This window comes from Sporothrix schenckii (assembly GCF_000961545.1).
Source record: "Sporothrix schenckii 1099-18 chromosome Unknown Cont41, whole genome shotgun sequence".
NCBI classification, from domain to species: Eukaryota; Fungi; Ascomycota; class Sordariomycetes; order Ophiostomatales; family Ophiostomataceae; genus Sporothrix; species Sporothrix schenckii.
In genome coordinates this window covers 3,217,232-3,240,940 of record NW_015971142.1, presented here as the reverse complement: position 1 = coordinate 3,240,940, position 23,709 = coordinate 3,217,232, and the positions used below count along the sequence as shown (strand labels likewise).

The following is a 23,709-nucleotide window of genomic DNA, read 5'->3' as shown; positions in this document are numbered from 1 at the left end:
CGTTCGACACATCCGCAACGACTACAGCGCAATCTCCCGCCCCCCATCGCCATCTTGCGCTTGTTTCGTTTCCCGTCTACGTTTCGACTGCTGCGCGCGCAGTTCGCCATCTTTCGCAGCCTGTTGTTGTAGTCTCTCGTTCTCGCTCTGGCATTGTTTTGCGCAGCTCCAGCGCCAAACACAGAGCCAGCGTCGACACAGTCTCCCAGGTATTCTCACCGTCAGCTGCCTCGCTGCTGTCGTCCGATCGACCTCCTGTCCTTCGCGCCACTTTGGCTTTTGTCCCGTGGTCTTTTCTCCGGGGGAGCTTCTGAATCTTCGCTCCCGTTTTTGCGCCTTGCTCTCCGGCCCCCCCCCCTAAGCCTCTTTGCGCCGTTCTATTGCTTATTCTTGTTCATCTTCGCGAGCTTCGTTTCGTATCCCCAAATTCGTTTCGTTTCTTACTTCTTTGCCTTTCTCAAACGAAGCTCTCTCTCTCTCCTTCCCTTGTTCTCTGGGACAGATTTTGTTCCAATACCCCGTCCCTTTTCTCTGCACAGTTGATCTTCTGGGACGGCTTATTACCCACGCGCTTGTCCTGGCCATTGTCCTCTTGTCGACTTGTGTCTCGTTGTTTCTGACGCGGGCGTTAACCCACCCCCTCCCTACCAAAATCAGCCACACCCCTCTTTTTTCGTCCCTAATCCGCTCCCGGACTACATAATAATGCCTTCCTTTCTCTCTGGCAGACAAAGCAGTCGTTCTCAGCAACATCAACATCAACAGCAGCAGCAGCAGCAGCAGCAAGAGACGCCTCCGCCTGCCCTGCTCCAGCGACAGCAGCAACAGCAGCATCCTTTTGGTGACACGCCCGGATCTGGACCTGGACCCGGCCGTGGCCCCGGCGAAGACCCTGGGCCTGCTACAGGTAATTACGTCTTTGTTCTTCTTTTTTTCCGAGCAGGATGATGTTCTTTCTCCTCCTCTAGCACCCAGCCACACTCTCGGGCCCTGAAGCTGACGCGCACTGTATAGCCGCATCCTTCTCAAACACTGACCTGCCTGCATTTGACTCTTTGCAAAAAACGCTCGGGAGACGCCAGTCGCAGCTCTTGGACGAGCAACAGCAGCAGTTGTTTTCATCGCAGCAACAGCAACGCATGCAACAGGCACAGCAGCAGCTGCAGCACCAGCAAAACCAGCAAAACCAGCAACAGTACCCGCCACCATTGGCTCCTGGATTGACAAAGTCCAGTAGCACCAAGCTTCCGTCCAGCGTGGCCTCTCCTGCCGGCAACACGTCGACGGCTGGGTTTGACGGACAACAACCGCATACACCGCTCCTTACGAAACAGACAAATCTGGAATACCTCGAGCAGGTGTCACGGTCACAGTCGCAGCGCTACCCAACGCAGGTGGGACCTTTGCAGACACATCAGCATTACTCGTCCTCGTCTCTTGGCGCTGCGTCGGTTGATGACTTGAGCAGAACACTTCCCATCTCTTCGCCGCTTGCTGGACAGCCTCCGCAGTTTCCACTGAAGGACCAGTACCAGCAGCAGGTTCAGCAGCAGCAACAGCAACGAGTTCAGAGCCCACCACAGCCACCGCCACCCGCCCAAGAAACACGCCGGACCACTCGCAAGTTATTTAAGAATTTCCTTGGAGGTGGCTCAGGCTCCAATCGTGGTTCAGGGCCGGATTCAAACGGGCGCTCGCAGCTCCAGCAACAGCCACCGCCACCGTCGTTGCCTCAGCCTGGACCGTCGCCTGCTGCACAAAACGTCCACAACAACTCAGCAGGTCTTGCTCGAAGACCGTCCAAGAGACTGAGCCAGCAGCCGCCTTCTTTGCGTACTGGACCTTCGCAGCTGTCTCTCGACCCGTCTCAGCAGGGCTGGCCACTCCAAGGGCAGCAGCAGCAGCAGCATTTTATCGGGGCGGATTCGGCTGGAAACCCAGGCAACACGCAGCCGTCACCGCTCCAGGGGATCGGAGAATTTGCTGGTGACAACCAGGGAGGAGGCTATCCAGTTTCGGACAACGATCAGCCGCCACCGCCGTCGATCCGCCGCGTGCATACTGGTGAGCCTGACCAGCAGGAAACGTCTCCTTACGGTCCGGACGATATTGGCACACAAAGCAACAGCCACGCTGCGCAGCTCGCACAAGGCAGATATATCCAGCAACTGGCTCCTGGAGTGTCGCCGTCGGAACAGGTCGTTTTGCAACAACAGGGTGGAAACACCGCCTTCGGACAGGGCCAATTTGACCCACAGCAACAACAACCATACCCCGCCCTTCAGTACCAACAGCCACAGGCGATCTCCACCAACACCCCCCACCAGGGTTTCATTGGTCACTTAAGCACAACTGGTCTTCCGCAGCAGCAGCACTCTCTTCTGCAACAGCACACACCCAACCCAGAGACAATCTCGCAAGTGTCCCACGAATCTCCCGTTGCTGAAGCCGACCAGCTGGCCGCTCAAACATCGTCGTCTGCCGGTAACACCTATTCGTCTCAGGATCCGCACCGTCAGATTCCACTGGGCCAGACAGCCGCACTTCAAGACTTAGCGCCAACCCCGCCCCCACCTGCTCAGCATCAACAGCAGCCACCGGCCCAGCTTCAAGCCGTTCAGGCAGCGCAACAACAAGGCCAGGCACTGCAAAACCCGGCATCCGGCCAGGAACTGCTTCAGGAAGAGGACACCATGCCACCTCCACCTGGTGGCCCACCGCCCAACCGTCGGTCGCAAGACACCAATGATCGGTCCGGTCAACCTTCAGGCGGTCAGCCGCCGCCGTACCGCCACAACCAAGGTGCACTATCGGCCTCAGGCCCACCAGGGAGCTTGAGCCCTCTGCCTCCTTTGCCAGCGGGGTCCAGCGGTACTTCTGGTGGCCCGACTCAAGGCTACCGGGGCGCTAGCGACCAACGGCAGTACGAAGGTGCTTCTACTGATGGCCGTACCAGCCCACAGCCTTCTACCGGGGACCGCGACGCGCCCGTTGCTGACTCCGAAAAGGCTCTCAAGGAACTTGGTAAGTTTGTCTACACTGGTATATTGACACTGGTTGTGAGACCAATTTTGTATGCTGCGGTCCTAACACAATATGTTCTTTCGTACAGCGTTGAAGTACAAGAATGTGAAGCGCTTGTATTTTGAGGGCAAGAGCCAAATTGACCAGCTCACGGGACAGATTGAGCACCTGCAGAATGCTATTGCCAATCAGCGTATGTCTCAATCGCGTACCGCTCTGGACGACAGCGAGTATGCTACACGCTTCAACCGCCTCAATGGTGCTATCACCAACTTGTCATTCAACATCCGCAAGGACTGGGAGGGACTACCGAAATGGATCGAGCCCTATGCCAGCCCTGAGGCGCTGAAGACAGGGAAGCAGGAAATGACGGCTGTTGGCCGTGCTATCATTTGCCGATGGGTTGTTGAATGCGTTTTCAACCGGTGCTTCCACCCTGGTCTCGACCCTGAACTGAGCCACCAGCTGAAGGAGATTGAACGAAACATCCGTGGTTCGTCGAAGAAGTTTGGCAGCCAGGAGGAGTTCGATGCCCTGACGTACAAGATTATCAGCTGGCGGATGGCCACCCTCGAGGGTCTACAGGACACACTGTCAAGGCCGGAGAGCAACGAAAACCGGGTCAAGTTTACTCAGCAAGCAGTTGCCGACCTGACTTCGTACTTATACCAGTACATGTCGGAAACCCCTCCCCCTGGCGTCGACGGCAGTGCGAGCATGATTGTGGAGCTGGCGGTGGGTATTGCATCCAACCTGCCTATGGAGAGTCGCGATGTAGTCGTCTCGTTGCCGATGCCGCTCGACTACGTTTCGCCACAGTGGATGGATGTTGAGAAACAAGGCCTGCCACCGCTCAACACAGGCGCGGACGGCGATGCTGAACAGGACGAAGACGATGCAGCAACAGACGACGGTGTTGCTGGAAACGACGATGAGCACGTTGGGGCATCGCGAAGTGGTAAGCATTTATGACCTGATAAAACAGAACCAGTGCCCATTGTACCCCACCTGTACTAACACGAAACAGCACACCCTTCCAACGATATGCCAAAGGTGCGCTTTGCAGGCTTTGTTGCCGTCGAAGTCCGCGGTCGCCAAGTGCTAGCAAAGGCCTCTGTGTGGACATTGTAGAGGAACACTTACAACAAAGGTCGGAGAACGGTAGCCCAGCAGGGTTGAATGATACCATGTACTTCTTTTTACTTCTCGATGTATTCGGCGATCTATCGGCATTTGCATCCTATTTAACAAAATTTTGGTGGTTTGCTTTGGAGGGTTGACTGTACCATGCGAAATTGTGAATTCATTTTGCTACAGTTATGCGTTTACGAGCAGTCGCAAGACAAGCTTTTGGTAGCGTCTGGGAACAATGAGTATATGATGCTTGTCAGCTCACCGCCTTTAGTGGCGTTGTGAGCCATTCTGCCACTTTTTCTAACTACTCGGCTTGTTACAGCGCTCATAAGCCCGTATCATCCAGTGACAAAATTTCATAGTTACGAAAACCAATATTATGTCGAAAGTGACTTTATACGAAATATATTTTATCCAAGCTTATAACTCCCATCAATTATGCCGGCCCCAAGACCTGCTCACTTGGAGCCTTCCGAGCTAGGAACGAAGGAATAGTGAGTCTTCCTATATGCCAGTCACTTTACTCGCCTTTTATGTATATGTGACCCGGTAAATGCATACGAACAAAAGGCAACTGACAACATCCCCCTTGTTACCAGCTGGGACAACTTGTATGCTACTGAGCTGGCCAACCATGAGAGCAACCCCGAAGACACAGGCACGGTTTGGTTCGATGACGCAGACGCCGAGGCCAAAATGGTCCAATTCTTGGCCGAGCTGGACGACGAAGGCAACCTGAACGCCCGGACCATTCTGGATTTGGGTTGCGGCAACGGTTCTCTGTTGCGTGCGGTCCGTGACGAGATTTTTGCCGATGGGGTGCCAGACGAGGACACCGAAGTAAGACTGCTCGGTGTAGACTACAGTGAAGCCAGCGTCTCGTTGGCACGATCTGTGGTTGGCGAGGTAGCCGATGCAGAGACGGGTGCGGGTGCGGACGGTTTGCCCATCTCGTTCGCCGTCTGGGACATGCTGCAGGGATCGGCCTCTGAGCTCGTCCAAGACGGCCAGGCCGCGGCCTGTTGGGACCTGGTCTTGGACAAGGGCACCTTTGACGCCATCAGCCTCGGGAACACAACTCGGGACAATGACGACGGCGGCGCCGGCGAGAGTCCCAGTGTCGAGGTCCAGTACCGCACCCAGGTACTGAACCTCCTGCGGCCGGGTGGCCGGTTTCTGATTACGAGCTGCAACTGGACCGAAACGGAGCTCTGTGCATGGATGGAGGACGAGGAAGAGCGCGAGCGGGCCGCACAGAACGGCGGCGCATGGCTGGTCAAGGCAGGCCGTGTGGCGTACCCGAGCTTCCAGTTTGGAGGCGTGCAGGGTCAGACGGTATGTACGGTATGCTTTGAGAAGCGTGTCGCACCAGTGTCATGAGACGAGAGATTGGAAGACTGGGCGAGCAGGGTGTAGATGATATAATAATGACTTCAATGATACACATCACATATCACTTTTTGGATCCCAATAGTAACAAGAAAAAGCATTGATATATTTTGTTAAAAAGGCTATGAACCCCCTCCATTGCCGCCACCTTCGGAAAAAACAAAAACTGAAAGCAAACAATCAAACAAAAGGTAGCGTCACGTACGGAACAACACACCAATGACATTGGCCAAATTATTCTGGGTCACCGTACTCCTCTTTCTCTGCTGCTACTGTCGGTGGTGCGTCCGCTGCAACGCCCTTTTCATCTACAAAGTCGTCTCGGCCCATGTCCTTGAGCTGTGCTCGCCCCTCTTCGGTCGTGGCGTCGATGATTTCGTCCTCAAGACTTAGAATACCAGCCTATACGAGTGTTAGCAATCGACAAAAAACACGCAGTTTACAAAAAAAAAATTATGATTGTAATTGGGACAAGTCTTACCTCGCCAAAGTCACCCACAAGGGCCTCGGCTTCATCCACCTTCATGCGCCCCAGCACCTCATTGACCTTGTCGAGGCTACCCGACTCGAGGGCCTTGCGCATGTCCGGTGCAAAGCCGTCAAAGATCTGCCGCGCCTTGGCCACCTCGGGATCGTCCGAGTCAGCTGGCGGGACACGGATGTTGATGACCGTGCCCGGCTCCACCGCATGCAGCTGAATCTGCTCTATACCCTCGGTTGATGTGCCTGCGGCCTGTTGCGCTTTGATCTCCTTGACGCGCGTCATAATCTTGACGTACGTGTCCTGTACGTCGCCATAGAACAGATCGTGCGCCTTGTGGTCGCGCGTCTCGATGCGCTTGAAGAAGAGCATCACGCCGTCACGGCCAAGGGTGCGGCAGTACTCGAGCAGCTTAGCCTGGTGCACACAGCGCCGTGCTGTGTCCTGCTTACCCTCCATCTCTGCATCAAAGGCCAGCATCAGGATACCCTCCTCGTGCTTCTCGGCCAGGACCTGCGGATTGGCCGCTATAAAGGACCTGCTCTCGAGGTGGTTGTTGGGCGCAATGCCCGCAAACTTGCGTGCTAGGGCAGTCGGCTCGCTCGGGTCGTCGTTATCACCGTCGTCGTTGCCCGGCTTGGAAGCAGATGACGAGGAAGCTTCCGTAGTGTCTGCGCTCTTGTAGCCAGGATTCAGAAGCTCGGGCTTCCCACTGCCGCCTCCGCTCGTGTTGGCGCCTTCGCTCGGCGCCGACTTGTTCACGTGCGAGCTATCAAAGCCCGTGTGGAAGGTGTCACTCGTAATCTTGCGCGACTCCTCCTTCTCCAGCTCGCCGAGCTTGTCAATCAGCTGGCGCTGCAGGTCGGCCACCTTGTTCTGGTGCTCCTCAATCTCCGCCACCATGGCATCGTACCGCGCTGCGCCTTCGACCTTCTTCTCTTCCAGTGCCTTGTTGACCTGGTCCAGCAGCGCCGCCATCATTTGCGTGTACGTGGTGGTCTGGTCCACGTTGGAGTGCACGTCGGCCGGCGGCTGTGGCGGTTTGTCGTCTTCGGGCTTGAGTGCGGCGGCGTCGGACATGACGGCACGGAACGCAACCTCGCCCGCCGACTTTGCGGTCGGTGAGGACCCTGCCGCCTTGGCCTCGTCACCATGCGCTCTGAGTGCCTTCAAGAGGCTGCTGATGCGCTTCGTGAGCCCGTCGTTGACCTGCCGTTCGTACTTGAGCGTCTCGATCTGGTGTCGCCGTTGCTGGCGTTCCTGGTGGATCTGGCTCTGTTTGGCGCGGATAAAAGACTTCTTGTCGACGTTGGGGTGGACTTCGATGTCAGAGTCATCGCTGAGCTCGAGGTTGTCCTGCAGAAGAAAAGAGCTCAGTATAATGCAGGGAGGGTTTGTTTGTTCTGTGTATTGGCAACCAAATGCTTATCTTGGGAAGGATACATACCCATTTGCTGTAATCGACAGGCATGATGGGCCTTGAGTGTGAGGATAGGGGTTATGAAATCGGTTGTTGCACTCGCCAAAGGGATCGAAGGGTTCCTGTAGGGTTGATGAAGGGTGGAAGTTGGTGGGCGCGGACTTCAATAATTGATTTGAGGTTTCTTGTGAGGTTTCCTTGAAGTTCCGTTCTGAACAGCGCAAAGTGGTGGACAGTTCAGAAGGTGGAAAGTGCTAGAAGGTGGGGTAGTAGATGATGGCACACCACTACCAAAATAAGACGCGCCTGCAGGCTTATCGATAATAGCTGTTTCGCACCTGCCTGTCCAGTGCATAATACTTGTGCCCTTACGACGTATTCCGTACTGATGTCAAGTATGCTCCTTCCTAAAAACACTCTGCATTTCTTTTGTAACAAAAATTATTCAGTCGTGAATTTCGCTAGCAATAATATATAATTGTATCGTACATCTTACTTTCCCTCCATTCCCGTAGGCGTAGGCAAGGCATGATGTAGGAACGCGTTCGTGCACTACCCTTGCTTGGCAATGGTCTATTTCAAAGGACTCGCTTCGTGTTGTACAATCGCTTCGCCTGTTCCCCTCGAGTGGTCCTTAATTCATCGTCTTCAAGAATCCGTCCAGGTCGAAGCTTTCCTCGTACTGCCGGTTGTCCCACAGCTCGTCGAGTTCCTCCAGCCACGCTGCCTTCTTGCCGGGCTGCCGCACATCGCCCGTCTCAATGTCCACCATGTCCTCTTCCCGACCCGAAGCACCGGCGGCACCGGCGGCAGATTTATCCGTCAAGAGGTTGGGTCCGGATTCGTCTAGATTGAACAAGTCGAGGATTTCATTGGTGTCCATGCTGGCTAAGCCTGCATTCTGCTGGTTGACAACCGTGGACGCGACGTCGATCTTGAACCGCTGCAAACTCAGAATCTTCTCTTCGAGCGTGCCGCGCGTGATGAGCCGGTACACGTTGACAACCTTCTTCTGGCCGATGCGATGCGCGCGGTCCATGGCCTGCAGATCGCGCTGCGGGTTCCAGTCGTGCTCGACAAAGATGACCGTGTCCGCACCTGTCAGGTTAAGGCCTAGTCCGCCGACACTTGTCGTCAGGAGCAGCACATCGTAGGATGGGTCGCTGTTGAAACGGTTGACAATATCCTGCCGCTTGTTGGCCTCTACGGAACCATCCAGGCGCAGGTACGACACAGATGGTAGCATGTTCTTTAGCACGGTGTTTTGCACCATATCGAGCATCTCCTTCATCTGGCAGAAGACGAGAGCACGGTGCGGCTTGATTGGCTGGTACAGTGGGTCGTTGCTGTCGCCATCGCCCTCAACACCAATACCACAGTCGACAAGCAGATCGCGGAGCGCCGTGAGCTTGGGTGCGTGGTTGGGATCCTCGACGCTCGAACCCTGGCGCTCCAGCAGCCGCTGTGTTTCGTCGTACATCCGGTGGCCGGGCCGCATGACGAGCGCCGGCGAGTTGCAGAGCTTGCGCATGTACTGGAGAGCTTGGAAGATATGCTGCTTGGACTCCTTGTCATCGCGGCCCGCTTCTTCTGTGATCTTCTTGGCTTCGCGTTTGGTGAAGTCGTCAAAGAGCTTCTTTTGCAGCTCGCTGAGATCGCAGTAGTAGTTCTGCAGGATCTTGGGTGGCAGGTCCTCGAGAACCTCCTCCTTGAGTCGCCGCAACAAGAAGGGAAGTACTTGCTTGTGCAGGGCTTCAATGGCCAGCGCACCAGCTTCCTGCTCTTTTGAAGAGGCTTTGCTGAACCGACTCGCGGCAATGGGCTTGGCGAAGCGGTCCATGAACACCTTCTCGGCACCCAAGAATCCGGGCATGAGGAAGTCGAACAGAGACCACAGCTCCAAGACGTTATTCTGGATGGGCGTGCCAGTGAGAATCAGGCGATGGTTGCTGGCAAGCTTCTTGACGGCCATACTGATTTTTGTGCGTGGGTTCTTGATCAAATGGCCCTCATCGAGGATGACGTAGTTCCAACTGTGATTCTCCAGCACCTCGATATCGTTGCGGCAAACATCGTACGAGGTAATCACGATATCGGTCTTGCCAAGGCTGTCCTTGAGGGCCTTGCGTTCGACGGGCGAGCCAATATACGCGGCAACAGAGAGGAACGGCGCATAGGTTCTAATTTCCTGCGCCCAATGGCCCGAGAGCGTGGGCGGGCACACCACCAATGACGGCATGCGCCGGACATCAGGTGCACCGGTCTTCTCAAATTCTTCGGCACGCTGGTGGTGGTCACTCGCTACGATGCAGATGGTCTGCAACGTCTTGCCAAGGCCCATGTCGTCACACAAAATGCCATGTAGATGGTACTTATTCAAGAAGTGCAGCCAGTTGACGCCCTCCTGTTGGTACGACCGCAATTCGGCCTTGATGGCCACAGGGATGGTGAACGACTCGACCTTCTTCGGATCCAGGAGCTGGGAGATGAATGTCCGCTCACGATCACGACCGGCCAACAGTTCCTTGGAGAGACCTGGAGGGTCAGGAATACCAGCTTCGAGGGGCACCAGTTTGACAAGGGTGGCGAATGATGTCGTAGAAATGAGCCGGATCTCATTGTCAGAGTCGCTCATGCGGCCTAGAACAGGTACAATTAAAAAGATAACGTATGGTAGGATGCCATCGCCCATAACGGCGATGAGGTGGTAGATCGCCTCGATGGCGCCTTGCCGGAAGTGCAAGTCGACGGGGTTGTTGATCGAAGGCAAGACGTTTTGAACCAGGGCCGTCATACCCTCGACAGTGATGACGCTGCAGACAGTCGCCATGCACTTTGCGGCCATGTATCGGAAGACGGACAGTTCCGAATGCAGAGCTTTGATGACGAGGGGCACCATCTCCATGACAAAGGGGCGGATGGCAGGATCAAACGTCGGCGTCATGGTGCGGATGACCGACATTGCGTCTACAATCTCCTGGCCAAAGGCCTGCTCGGGATCGCGGGCTTCTGCTGGCAGCTCGCCGGTGAACGCCCGCCGCAGGGGCTCTTCCATGAAGGTCCGCAGGCTGGGAACCTTTTCGAGTATGTTTGGCCCGAAAATCTTTGACAGGATCTCCAGCGCCTCCTTGGCGCCACGGCGTGTCACGCGGGCAGCCTTGGCCTCTTTGGCCCATTTGGCGGCATCGGCGTGGTCAACACGGTCTTCCTCCTTGTGCATAGAGAGAATCGTGTTGAGCTTGGTAGCGTGGACGGGGAACTCGGGCGTTTCGGCCACTTCGACACAGGAAAACTTGACTAGATTCGAGACGACTTTGTCGGCTGGGCCTCGCCGGCCTAATTCAGTAAAGAGCTGCACGAGGTGGGCGATCGTGTCGGCCGAGCGGCTCTGCAGGTCGTGGTTCTCCTCGGTCTTGATACTGTCCATGACGGCTTTGATGAGGGGGCTCGGCTTCTTCGGCAAGACCTTCATAGCAACAAGGCCGCAGGCAGCGGCAGCTCGGATGCGGATATCACGAGCTTCTTTGGCAGCTTTGGCATCCGCAATGGCAGCAGACGCGCTCTCACGGGCTTCAGCTAGGTGTTGGCTGGCAATCAGTCGTTGGCCAGGTGCCATGATTCTCTTGAGTTTGTCAAAATCGTCGCCGATCACCTTTTCAGCGTGAAGAATAGAGAATGCCTCAGGTCCAGCAGCAGGCTCGCCTTGGCATAACGGTGCAAGGCGAGGCAGGCGCGTTTCTGATACCTTTCCGTGATCGCGGAACATGTGGATAAGCTGCGAGCACTGCGAACGGACACGCTGGATGAAGCTGACGAGGTCGTTGTAGTGTGCCGGACGCTCAGTCTCCACAATCTTCTGCAGGGGCTCGACAAGGCGCTTGCTGTCAGCAGGCTCCTTGCAATCCTTTGCGTACTCTTCGATCACAGTACAGGCAATCAGCTGGGTCGTTGAGTGAGCCGACGTTAGTGCGGGTAGCACGCTGGCATCGTACATTTCGACTTCGCTGGCCGGCACAAGGGACATGATCAAACCCATTGCGGTGGCGGCCGCGATGCGTGTGCGCACCATAGTTTCGATGCCAACAACGTCGACGTCACCTTGCACTATGGCGCCGTCCACATCATGGGAGCTCGATGTCACCGGCACATCGTCCACGCGCGTCGACTTACGGCGACGCTTGGCCGTTCGCTCGCCAGCTTCTGGAGGCGACGACTTGCGAGCTGTAGAGGTAGATGCGACCCAGCTGCTGGGGGCTGCATACATACTACCCGAGGGCTTCATAAACAGCTCGGGCCGCATTGGAATGGGGTTGCGAGAGATCCCGATCGGGTGCAGTGTGAGTTGCATCATGGCATCGACGTGTGGCTTAAATTCGCTTGCCAAGACAGCCGGATTCGTCGCGGCTAGGCAGCGCACGAGGGCAGACCAAAGGTCCAGTGTCATCGCTAGAGTCTCCTTGTCCCGCTCCACGATGATGTTCTGGAACACCAGGCGCAGAATGCGGCCATTCAACCAGCCGTGCTTTGTGTCATCGTCGCTGATCTGGACGAAGGTTATGAGCGCTTTGAGAACAGCCAGACGCACAGAAGTAATGGTGTGTCTGAGGAAAGGGTAGAGGCGCGGCACAAGCAGTGTAAAGGACCGTTCTTCGTCCTGCGCAGCTGACGCCTTCATGGCGTCCAAAACTTGAGGGAAACCGCACAAAATTGCGAGAAGATCCATGATCTTGCCGGTGGAGGCGCTCAGATCGTCGCCAAGACTGGACAGACTCTCCCACACAATATTAATTAATGAGTCGAGAGACCCGGGCCGCAGGCTAACGAACTCCTTCGCCATAGGTATCAAGGTGGCCGCGCTGACTGAGCGGACGTCGTCGTCGTGATCAGCAAGGCCTTTCATAACGGCGCGAATGACGCCGTCAATCATCTCACCATCCTGGAGGAGGAGGTCCTTCCGCACGGCGACGACATAACGCAGGCCGACCATGCCACCATGGCAGACGGCCCAAACATTGCGCTCGAGCTCTAGGTCCTCTTGGATGACAAGACGATAGAGAATGCGGTATATCGCTTGTATGGACTCGGGCGGCACGTGAAAGAGGACGGCACCGAGAGTTTGGCCGACAGTTTCGCGGATCGGTGCCACCGAGGTGTCGGAGCTGAAATCGGTGAAGCGGTCGAGCATCAGGACACAGCAAAGGCGACAGGCCAGATCGTCGAGCCATTTGCGATTGTTGCTGTTGTTTTCACTGCGGGTCTTGCCCTTTTCACGGCCAGCGCCGCTGCCGTGCACACGAATGACTTCCCGCAGACCCATGGCCGCGCCGTGGCGCGCCTCCCAGTGGGGATCGAAGAGATCCACCTTGAGGAAATCGCACAGCCGCTCGTAGGGCCATTCCAGGCCTTCCAACTTTTCGTCCATCTCAATCTCCGACTTGATGGGGACGACGGGGCCCTTGAACTCGGAGACGACCTTGGAATCCTCGTCGACGTCCGACGGGCGCTCGAGGTTGAAGTAGTCGTTGACCTTGTCGCCTTTTTTGACGTCGCCGTCGCCAAAGGGCGTTTCGTCGCCAAAACCTTCGGATCCGTTCGTGGCACTCCGGCGGATAGACAAGTCGCCAAATCCGCTCTTGCCGTGGGCGGCCTTTTGCAACTCGCGCTTCCGCTTGCGTTTTAAAACGTTGAGCTGCCGTGAACTGAGGCCAGGTTCATCGGACTGCTGACCAGCACCGTTGCCATTGGCTGATGTGCCGTTGGCCTCGCTGCCTTCGCGCTGCGTCGAGCCATTGGTCCCGGCTTGGTGCCGGGGTGTCGGGGGCACGTTCTCGTCGCTCACGGCGCTTTTTGCAGTACTTAACGTTTCCAACGGGACCGGGATCTCATCATCATCAAACACGCGACCGAGCAAGCCTAAGCGGCCGTTGAGAGTCTTTTTTTGGTGTATTAGACGTTCTTGCGGGTCTAGTGCGGCCAGTGCCAGATCGACATTGCCGCCCCGAAGCAGTTCCCGCCCATACTTGAGAACCGCGTTGACGTTGAGCGTCCGCAGATCATAGAGCTCGTCTTGCTCAAAAGAAAAGTCTTTGAATTCTTCTCTTTTTACATCCACGACACCGTCTTTGGCCTCTCCGTCCAGTGAGCCCTCTGACTTCACACCCGCGCTATCCTCCTCCTTCTTGGATTCTGCGGGGGAGCTCTCTTCGGGTCCGCCAGCATTCGGGTCAAAGGCATCTGAGTGCTCGATAATCTTGCCAAGCGCTTTGGCCGCTGTGCTTCTTGTCTCCCAGTCCTTGTGGCGGAGGTAGGGAACAACGCGGCCGATGAGATTGAACAGCTCTTCCGGGTGCTGTTTTTGCCAGTCGGCCAATTGGTTGACGGCTGTGTCCCGAATTAGGCGGGTGCTGCCCGTCTCAAGGATGCTGTGGACATGTGTTAGCAGAGCAGGTCGGAGGAAGGGTTGACTTGGTTTTTGTTTGGGTCATGGCGATTCGGTAGGAACGACACCGAGGTAGCGTGACGACATCAATGATACTTACGTGACAAGTCGATCAAGCCTAAGTTGACAAAGGTTAGCAAATTGCCCTTAACAAGAGCGTGGTTCACGTGACCTACCTTGACGCCATGTCGCTGTTTTCATGTCGAGATTATGAATTAGGCAAGAGCCAAACAAGCGCTGTGCCGCATCGACTTTTGCGGCCTGTCGCTGGTATTAGTCCTGTGGTTCTGGATGAGTCAAAACATGATCGAACTGACGTTTGTAACAGGGGGGAGATGGATAAAATAGAAAACGGCGGCAGGGGCACGTAAATATAAATAGAAAAGCGGCCCTAGCCGACCTCATGCGATTGTGAAGTGGCCGCAAGGGATGAATGATGAAAAAGAGAAGTGAAAGGGGAGCGGAAATGAATGAGGCCTCTGAGGTACATATGAGGTAGGTAGCGCGGTGGCAACAAATGTATGAAAACATGATTGATTGCGCCTGTTGAGATGAACGTGATGATGGGATGAACTTGAGCGAATCGTCCAAGGCTGGTGCCATCACGTGATAATATGATTGCGGCGATCATCGTGAAAAGGCAGTAGCGGAAGACTTGGTGACGAAAGACGCGTATAATGCATGCAACCTTGTCACCCAAGTGATTGGGATATGAACGAAATGCAGAATAGGGCGGCATGAGATGAATATCAATGAGCGATAGGAAGACTCACATAAAATCGAGATCCGCCAGGGCGCGAATCAATCGTGGGACGATGCGCTGCAAAAGAAATAGGAAAATAAAGAGCTTGCTGCAGCTGCAGCAGTGGCGGCAGCGCCCAGTGGTTATGTTGTACTTTTATTTGCTGCCGTGCCGCTGGCTGGGAAAGAGCATGCGCAGAGCACTAGCGCGTGGCGAGTGATGGATGGGTGGTGCGAGTTGGTGTGTGGCTCCTACGCGTTGCGGTGTTGTGCTACGCAGTCAGCAAAACTTGGCAGGGAAGGCGCGAGTCAACACAGCAGCAGCAAAAAAAAAAGAGTGGGCGGGCGGCGGTCTATATGACAATGCAGTATTTTTATACACGTTTTCACTGTCCCTTCCGCCCTCTACCGGCTCTAAGCTAGCAAGAGCCGGGTAGGCCGCGCACGGTCTTAGCGTCAGTTGCCTCTCCACCTCTCCACCCAAAGCTCTGACTTGGCTGGTCGTTTCGCTCGTCTTTTTCTCGCCTTCAATTTGCTCTCCACTGCCCTTTTTAAGTGTCTTTTCCCTCTTCTCGGACACTTGGCCTGAACAATACAAGACCACTCTCCACTACCAAGCAGGAGATACTGGCAGCTCACAAACATCATGGCACTCTTCGCTTCGTGCTCTTTTCATCATCAACCTGTACTAAGGTTACTTTGTCCCGTCCGGGGTTAACTGGGCCTGCGCCTTTCGATTGTTTTTCTTTTCTTTGTGCACCACTTTCTGTTTTGTGGCATTTTGTGTGCGGTCAATCATTTGCCGCTAGATGCATCTTGACACTGCAGCTTCTGAAGATCACATGGTCCGTCGCAGGCATACTTCAGCGGTTTCGCATAGCCCAATATGATCGGTGCCTACTTGTCGTTGCTGCTGCCTGAGCAAGCGCCGAGAACATGATGCCACACGATGGCTCGTGGCCGGCGTATAGAGCATCCCATCGCGGACAACCGAGAGAAGAGCAACGGCCAGGCCACAGCCTCGTAGCAACGTACTCGGCGCGCCAAAACGTGCCTGGCCAAACGAGCGCTTCGGTGTGATACATTCTGCGATGATGACGAGAACCGAAGTACTTGGCATCTTACTCACATTCCAAAAGATTTTATCTGATATGTTGCTGATCTCGAGAAAGGCGTAATACTACAGTCGACATGAGAGACGCAACTGTCATGTCGAGTTAACGACTATTTGAATTGGATTAATGCCATTGTAAGATACAACGTATGGAGTACAACGTATATATATAAATATAAGGTGTTGTTCCGTACGAGGATTACAACCGCTTGCATGCCAGACAAGTATCTTTGCGCTGAGCTCGGCCGTAGTCACCTGCCAGGACTCGTTAAAACTGTCCGTCTGCGTCAAGCCATACCATCCCGCCTGTGCCTCAGAGCCTCAAGGGCAAACCCGACCGATCCGATCTTAGCCAGCCCGAGGCACGAATACGGCGTCGATTTGCAGCACTGGCCTGGCTAGACCGTGCGAAACAGCACATCAAGGGACGGCTCCCGAAAATAAAATAAAATATACCCCTTGCAACGAGCTTCGTCCCCGGACAGCTCAGAAGTCCCCGCCCATCACAATTTGCTCCGATTCGCACTGTTGTCGCTGATCCTCCACAACTCGAGGTCTTTTTTGCTGTATCCGAACGTGAAACCATTGTGCATTTTGCAACGCAGTGTGTGTGGTTGGCTCCTTCTCGCAGCGTTCACGTTAACTTTCGCACTTTCCAATTCGCATTTTGCTCGACCGCTCTTTCCTTTCACTCGTTAGGTCTCATCTGTTTTATGTGCCTTCTGTTTGGGCACTACAACATACAAATACGTCGTAATACTGTGGCTTTTGCAACACGCTTCAGGCCTACCCCTGCATCCCCTGGATCTTACGACAGCTCGCCAGACGAAAGACATCACGTGATTTAAATGAAATGGTCGCGTTTGCAAATACACCATTTGCTGTGACACTGGCACTGAAACACAAGTAAATGCCTGTTATGCCCCGCGCCGCTCGTGTCCGTGGCCCGTGCGTTTAGTCGCATCAGTTATTCCCTTTGCGCCCGCGACGCGTCGACTCCCCATTTAGCACATCACTGCGTGCGTGCTGTAGCCCACGACGCCTGCAGAATCCACAATCGCGACAACGAACGGAGCCGACTCAATTCACGGACGCGCAGTATCACCCCTCCGGTCACCGCTGACGTCGCCTTTGTCGTCCGTGCCGCTGCCCATCGCTCTGCGCAAGCTCGACATCCGACTATCCTCCCCCTATCTAACGCGCGACGCCGCTGCCCGTTGGCAGCACCTACCGCCAACATGTATATCAAGCAGCTCATTATCCAGGGCTTCAAGAGGTATGTCCTTGTCCGCGTCAACCGCGACATCGCGGGATGTATTCTGCCGTGGCCGCCCACCCTGTTGTTCTAACATGTCGCGTCTCCGTCTAGCTACAAGGACCAGACGGTCATGGAGCCCTTCTCGCCCGGCACCAACGTCATTGTCGGTCGCAACGGTTCGGGCAAGAGCAACTTCTTTGCCGCCATTCGTTTTGTTCTCGGTGACGCCTACACACAGTTGAGCCGCGAGGAGCGCCAGGCCCTCTTGCACGAGGGTTCGGGCTCTGCCGTCCTCTCCGCCTACGTGGAGATCATCTTCGACAACAGCGACAACCGTTTCCAGACGAACAATAGAGAGGTGTCGCTCCGCCGGACCATCAGCCTGCGGAAAGACGAGTATGCCGTGGACAAAAAGGTGTCGACGCGGAGCGAGGTCATGAGCATGCTCGATACGGCTGGTTTCTCGCTGAAGAACTCGTACTATATTGTCCCCCAGGGCCGTGTCACGGCCCTGACCAACATGAAGGAGTCCGATCGCCTCAAGTTGCTCAAGGAGGTCGCCGGTACCGAGAGTTACGAGGCCCGGCGTGCCGAGTCGCTCAAGATCATGAGTGAGACCGAGAACAAGAGAGCCAAGATCGACGAGCTTTTGGAGTACATCCGTTCGCGGATGAGCGAGCTCGAGGAAGAGAAGGAAGAGCTGCGCGGTTTTCAGGAGAAGGATCGTGAACGGCGGTGCCTGGAGTACGCGTTCCACCACCACCACCAGGTCGCTTTGACAGAAGCGCTAGAGGAGATTGACCGTTCGCGCCAGGACGGCGCCGACAACTCCGGCGCGAGCCAGAAGCTGTTCCTCGACGGCGAAAACGCCATTCTGCGGATCGATAGTGAGCTCCAAGAACTGCAGCGGTCCGTGGACATCCTCAACATGGATCGCCAAGAGTTTGAATCGGAATGCAGAGACATTTCTCGCAGCAAGGCCAAGGCGGAGCTCAAGGTGAAGAGCCTTGCCGACAGCCAGAACGCTGTCGACCGCGCGAGGCAGCAGCACGACGCCGAGCTCAAGGCTGTGCGCGCCGAGATTGCCGCCAAGGAGAGCCAGCTGGCGCGCATTCTCCCGGATCTCGAGAAGCGCAGAGCCGCCGAGGCTGAGGGTCGCCAGGCGCTCCAGTCCTTGGACGCCCGCCGCCAGCGCCTCCTGAACAAGCAGTCGCAAGGTGATCGCTTCAAGAACAAGTCGGAGCGTGATCGGTGGATTGACAGCCAGCTTACGGAGCTGAACAGCACCCTGGCCGCCCTGCGGGCCAACCGTGTGTCAGCTGCCGAAGAGACGGAGGAGGCGAAGCGCCTGATTCAGTCACTCGAAGCCGAGATCGAGGATCTGTGGAAGGGCATTGAGAGCTTCGGTTCCGACCGCACCGCGCTCGCCGACAAGCTGTCCAAAGCACAGGACAAAGTGCAGAAACTCGACGACGAACGGAGGGCCCTGCGCCGCGAAGACGACAAGCTCAACACACATATATCAAACGCCCGGCAGGAGAGAGACAAGGCCAGCCGCACACTCAGCAACATGATGGACAACGCAACAGCAAGGGGCCTGGCCACCATTGAGCGCATGAAGCGCGAGAAGGACATTCCAGGTGCCTATGGTATGCTGGCAGACCTGATGGAGGTCAACGAGGCGTACCGTATCCCCGCAGAGGTCATTGCTGGCAACAGCCTGTTCCATTACGTTGTCGACAACGAGGAGACGAGTACCCTCCTGTCCAATGCCCTGTACCGTCAGCAGGGTGGCCGCATCACATTTATTCCTCTTGAGCAGCTGCGCCCACGGCAGGCCAACTTCCCGCAGGGCGCCAAGGATGCTCTCCCCCTGGTCGACAAGATTCAGTTTGACAAGAAGTTTGAAAAGGCCTTCCAGCACGTGTTTGGCAGTACCGTTGTCTGTCCGACGGTGTCCGTGGCCGCTCAGTATGGCCGCAGCCATGGTGTGGACGGCATCACGCCTGAGGGCGACACGACGAAGCGCACGGGTACGATGACCGGCGGTTATGTGGACCCATCTCGGTCGCGTCTCGAAGCTATCCGTTCCATGAACAAGTGGCGCGGCGAACACGACAGCCTCGTGGCGCAAGCCGACGACGTGAAGCGCCAGATGGACCGGAAGGAGCAGGAGGTTACCAACGCCCGCGGCGAAGAGCAAAAGATTCTTCACCAGATGCGGCAGCTCGAGGAAGGCTTCGGGCCTAGTCGTGCGGAGCTCAGCGCCAAGAGAGCGCAGCTCGAGCGGGAGCGAGCGCGCCAGGATACGCTGAGCAACCGCTACGAAAACATCAACAAGAGCATGGAAGAGTACGCGACGTCGCTCGAGTCGCACGAGGCCGAGCGCAAATCCGAGTTCAAAAAGGCCCTTTCGGCGGCCGAAGAGCAGCAGCTCGACCACCTTAACAACGAGGTCCAGGCGCTGCAGCGGCAGGTGAACGAGGCGACCAGCCGGCGCCGCGAGATTGAGGGCCAGAAGCAGATTCTGGACGTTGACCTCCGCCAGAACCTTCGCATGAAGGAGGACCAGCTCACAAGCCAGGTGTTTGAGACCATGACGTCGGTGGGCGGCGACGGCAACTACGCCGAGGCGCAAAAGGAGCTCAAGAAGCTGCAGAAACGGCTCGACGAGAAGGAGACGCGGCTGCGCGAGACACTCAACGAGATGGACGAGCAGCAGGCGGAGATTAGCGATCTACAGGCGAACAAGGTCGAACTGGAGCGGAAGCAGCAGGAGATTGCGACCACCCTGGAGAAGAGCCAGAAGCGGATGGAGAAGAGCCTGCAGCGGCGGGCACTTCTGACGCAGCAGCTGGCCGAGGCCGCCAAGAACATTCGCGAGCTCGGCGTGCTTCCCGAGGAGGCGTTTGAGAAGTACGAGCGGATGGACCCGTCCAAGGTATATTTAGCCCCCTTCGTCACCCTTCTGCACTCCTCATAGAGCTTGTCCCTGTATATGATTTTTCGTAACTAACACCGACCCAGATCTCGAAACGCCTCAAGACGGTCCTCGAAGCGCTCAAGAAATACCGGCACGTCAACAAGAAGGCGTTTGAGCAGTACAACAGCTTCACCAACCAGCAGGAGCAGCTGCTCAAGCGGCGTGAAGAGCTTGATGCGTCGCAGGCCTCCATTGAGGAGCTCGTGGCGCATCTTGACCGCGTCAAGGACGAGTCTATTGAGCGGACATTCAAGCAGATCTCCAAGGAGTTTGCCACCATCTTTGAGCGGCTGGTGCCGGCCGGTCACGGCCGTTTGGTGATCCAGCGGCGAGACGGGCGGCAACAGGAGGAGAACGGCGACGATGACGACGACGAAGCGGCCGGCGGGTCGTCGGCGCTGCGGAGACAGCGCCGCAGCGTCGAAAGCTACACGGGCGTGGGCATCAGCGTGTCGTTCAACTCGAAGCACATGGACGAGCAGCAAAAGGTGCAGCAGCTGAGTGGCGGCCAGAAGAGTCTGTGCGCGCTGTGCCTGGTGTTTGCGATCCAGCAGACAGACCCCAGCCCCATGGTGGTCTTTGACGAGGTCGATGCAAACCTGGACGCGCAGTACCGCACGGCCGTGGCGAGCTTGCTGTCATCCATTTCCAAGGATGCAGGCACGCAGTTCATCTGCACGACCTTCCGACCGGAGATTGTGCAGGTGGCCGACAAGTGCTACGGTGTGACGTTTACCAATAAGACGAGCTCGATTGGGTGCGTGGCTACCGAGGAGGCGCTGAACTTTGTGGATGGTCAGAAGCAGTAAGACGGAAGGAAACGCTACAAAGGCTATTTCGTCGGTCTGGGATTTCGTTTTCGTGGGCTTCTTTTGTTGTTCTGTGGTTTATGAAAGGCGTGCTGGTCGGAAAGGACGGGATGGGAGGAGGTCTTTATTTTTCTCCGTCCACCCATGCCCCCTCTGTATTTTTTTTCTGTTTTAATTTTCTTTGCCTTCCTCTTATTTCGTTTCCAATTTCCATGCACTCATGTTCGACTTCCATCTCTTGCGTCGTGCCTGGCGGCGGGCGGTGCAGGTCCTTTCTTTTTGCTTGGGTGTGTTTCGTGTTTCCATTGGCGAGTATCATAACGTACAGAAGTGGCTTCTCGAGTGCTGGGCTTCATTGCCATTTGTGCCTGTATGTCCTGCGGACGAATATCCCACAAATCCAAGTGTAAAGCGTACTGCATGGTGTCGTGTCCTGTGCCACATATTAAGGGCAGTCTTATAACATGGGCAGCACTTATATGGTCGAAGAAAATGGTCAAGTTCAGCCTAACCAATGACGCCCAAGGACGCCCTTTGTTTACCACGTCTTTCTTCCTTCGCGCCCTCCACACGCCGGTTAATATCGTCGTCCTCCAGGCTCGCCAAAGATTTCTGTGTTTCTGCCTGGCAAGCCGTCTGTTTACAAAACAATCAGGTTCTTTTGTTCGTCTTAGCTGGCGCACCACAAGGAATGATGCCAGATCTAAGCCATCTCGTTTTATGGTCTCTAGTTTTCCACATCACAAACACATGATATTCAGCCATTTTTGCCATCTCCAGATAAAAAAGTCGTATCCAAAATCAATTATATGCTCTCACATAGCACTGACACAGCACGCAATGCAGCCTCCCTTGCAGTTCTTCCTTCTCTTACAGGCATTGCCGGTACTAAGGGCATCGGCCATCCCAGCCGACGGCAGCACCCTTGACATCCGGAGCAAGCCGCTTTCTAACGAGCCGTTTATCAGACCCGATGCAGATGCAGATGCAGATGCAAATGAAGCGGGCCGTGATGGCTGTCCGAGCGTATCAGGGACGGCAGCGGGCCTTCTTGGACGCACCCCATCGCCATCCCAATCACTTTCATCACCCGTGTCGTCATCGTCATCACCGTCATCGTCGACGTCATCAACAGGAATGGCCTGCAACAACTCGCCGTTATTGTGCGGCCGTAGCTACAGCAGCGTCACTCACCTCGGCGCTCACGACAGCGCTTTTCTTCGCGACTCACACGAGCTCAGTGCCATCGCCGGTGACCAGTTCTTCAATGCAACACTGGCACTTTCGGCCGGCGTCCGTCTGCTCCAGGCCCAGGTGCATGTTTTGAACGGCACCCTCTTTCTCTGCCACACAAGCTGTGGCCTGCTCAACGCCGGCCTTCTGGAAACATGGCTGGGCCTCATCGCCCGATGGTTGGACACCAATCCGCACGATGTCGTGACGCTGCTCCTCGTCAACAGCGACAACCAGGCGGCGGCGGTGTTTGGCCGCATTTTCCAGCAAGCCGGCCTGTCCAAATACGGCTATGCGCGCTCGGCCAGCCAACAAGGCGCCGCGGGCTGGCCGACGCTGCAAGCCATGATTGCCGCCAACACTCGTCTCGTCACGTTTATTGCCTCGATTGCGGCCGACGCAAGCTACCCGTACCTGCTCAACGAGTTTGACCACGTCTTTGAGACGCCCTACATGGTTACGAACCTCGTTCAGTTCAGCAACTGCTCGCTGGACCGTCCGCCCTCAGCAGGATCGGCGGCGGCGGCCTTGAGGCGCGGCATGCTGCCACTGCTCAACCACTTTGCCTACGCCAAGGTCAGCAGCAGCATCCAGATCCCGGACGTCAGCGACATTGACGTCACCAACAGCCCGGATACGACGGGGACTGGCGGCGGCAGCAACGGCGGTGACGGCATCTCGGGCACGCTGGGCGCGCAAGCCAACCGGTGCACAGCGCAATGGAGCGGCACGAAGCCTGCGTTTCTGCTCGTCGACTTTTTCAACCGCGGACCGGCCATCACCACGGCCGACAACCTCAACGGCCTCACGGCGGCGACGACGGTGGGCCGGACGATCACGCAGGAGATGCAACAGGGCGCGGCCAGTCGGAGCACCGGCGTGGCCTTGGCTGTCCAAAAGGCTGTTTTCTGGAGGACGATGGCGTTGGTATTCGTGGTGGGCGCATCCCAGGCATTGTAGGGATGGATCGGTCGATTCAATCGCCGGGAATCGGGATTGTATTAGATGTTACAACAACTTAATTGCAGGAAACCTCCATAGATGCACAGAAAGAAGGGCCCGCACTCAAAGAGTGTTGGATGTTGCTCTTGTCTAGTACGGCTTGCCACCGACGTCGCCCCGAATGGAGGACACAAGCGACACCCGCATCCGAACTCAAGACCAGCCGTAGGATATGAAAAGGGGTCAGATGGTCGAGATTGGCATGAGACAGTGAAGAGATGGAGAAGAAGAAAGCAAGAAATGAGAGAAAGGTGCTGTCTCGGAAGCGAGACCTACGAAACAAACCTGGTCGCTGCAGAGACGGCTTGTATGTATATCAGGAATAGCGACATATATCATTGCTATACTGTATCGAAACGCCGTCGTGCACGACGTCCCATGGCGTATCAGCATACGGAGTACATGGAGAATGGTGTGTTGTAGTGGTCAGTGGTGCATTGGGAGAAAATTTGAAGTGAGAAAATGAAATTGTGGTGCACGACAATATGGTAGCTATATCACGTGTTGATAAGCGTCCATCATTCACCTTATCTTCACCGGGAACAAGGATTTCCTTCAGCAGTCTCGACCTGCACACCAGGACCCGCCTTGTTCTAAACCTCACGCGACAGTGGGTCGACTTACATCAATTGTCCCAGAGGGATGCAAGGCCAAACAAATATACGCAATTTCATAATCCGTA

At 55.8% G+C, this 23,709-nt stretch overlaps 7 protein-coding genes across 7 annotated transcripts; 4 read left to right on the top strand and 3 right to left on the bottom strand.

The window, feature by feature from the left end:
- Window positions 1-705: 705 nt before the first annotated feature.
- SPSK_06924 (uncharacterized protein) lies at window positions 706-4,155 on the top strand (the record flags this gene model as incomplete). Its single annotated transcript, XM_016733594.1, has 4 exons — window positions 706-907; window positions 1,015-3,024; window positions 3,113-3,982; window positions 4,052-4,155. 4 exons carry the CDS (start codon window positions 706-708, stop codon window positions 4,153-4,155), a joined length of 3,186 nt encoding a protein of 1,061 aa, XP_016591372.1.
- Window positions 4,156-4,596: 441 nt separating this feature from the next.
- On the top strand, window positions 4,597-5,538 carry SPSK_07802 (uncharacterized protein; the record flags this gene model as incomplete). The annotated part of the gene is made up of 2 exons (XM_016734457.1): window positions 4,597-4,652; window positions 4,758-5,538. The coding sequence occupies 2 exons, from the start codon at window positions 4,597-4,599 to the stop codon at window positions 5,536-5,538; spliced, it is 837 nt and encodes a 278-aa protein (XP_016591371.1).
- Window positions 5,539-5,781: 243 nt separating this feature from the next.
- Window positions 5,782-7,499, bottom strand: SPSK_07357 (cell division cycle protein 37; the record flags this gene model as incomplete). Its single annotated transcript, XM_016734021.1, has 3 exons — window positions 5,782-5,949; window positions 6,029-7,384; window positions 7,476-7,499. The coding sequence occupies 3 exons, from the start codon at window positions 7,497-7,499 to the stop codon at window positions 5,782-5,784; spliced, it is 1,548 nt and encodes a 515-aa protein (XP_016591370.1).
- Window positions 7,500-8,082: 583 nt separating this feature from the next.
- On the bottom strand, window positions 8,083-14,074 carry SPSK_06855 (TATA-binding protein-associated factor; the record flags this gene model as incomplete). Its single annotated transcript, XM_016733529.1, has 3 exons — window positions 8,083-13,870; window positions 13,988-14,005; window positions 14,064-14,074. 3 exons carry the CDS (start codon window positions 14,072-14,074, stop codon window positions 8,083-8,085), a joined length of 5,817 nt encoding a protein of 1,938 aa, XP_016591369.1.
- A 1,417-nt stretch (window positions 14,075-15,491) lies between these two features.
- On the bottom strand, window positions 15,492-15,713 carry SPSK_10834 (uncharacterized protein; the record flags this gene model as incomplete). Its single annotated transcript, XM_016737099.1, has 1 exon — window positions 15,492-15,713. One exon carries the CDS (start codon window positions 15,711-15,713, stop codon window positions 15,492-15,494), a length of 222 nt encoding a protein of 73 aa, XP_016591368.1.
- Window positions 15,714-16,980: 1,267 nt separating this feature from the next.
- SPSK_06904 (structural maintenance of chromosome 3 (chondroitin sulfate proteoglycan 6)) lies at window positions 16,981-20,792 on the top strand (the record flags this gene model as incomplete). The annotated part of the gene is made up of 3 exons (XM_016733576.1): window positions 16,981-17,018; window positions 17,112-19,941; window positions 20,028-20,792. 3 exons carry the CDS (start codon window positions 16,981-16,983, stop codon window positions 20,790-20,792), a joined length of 3,633 nt encoding a protein of 1,210 aa, XP_016591367.1.
- An 840-nt stretch (window positions 20,793-21,632) lies between these two features.
- Window positions 21,633-22,985, top strand: SPSK_07550 (uncharacterized protein; the record flags this gene model as incomplete). Its single annotated transcript, XM_016734210.1, has 1 exon — window positions 21,633-22,985. The coding sequence occupies one exon, from the start codon at window positions 21,633-21,635 to the stop codon at window positions 22,983-22,985; it is 1,353 nt and encodes a 450-aa protein (XP_016591366.1).
- Between the last annotated feature and the right edge of the window lie 724 nt (window positions 22,986-23,709).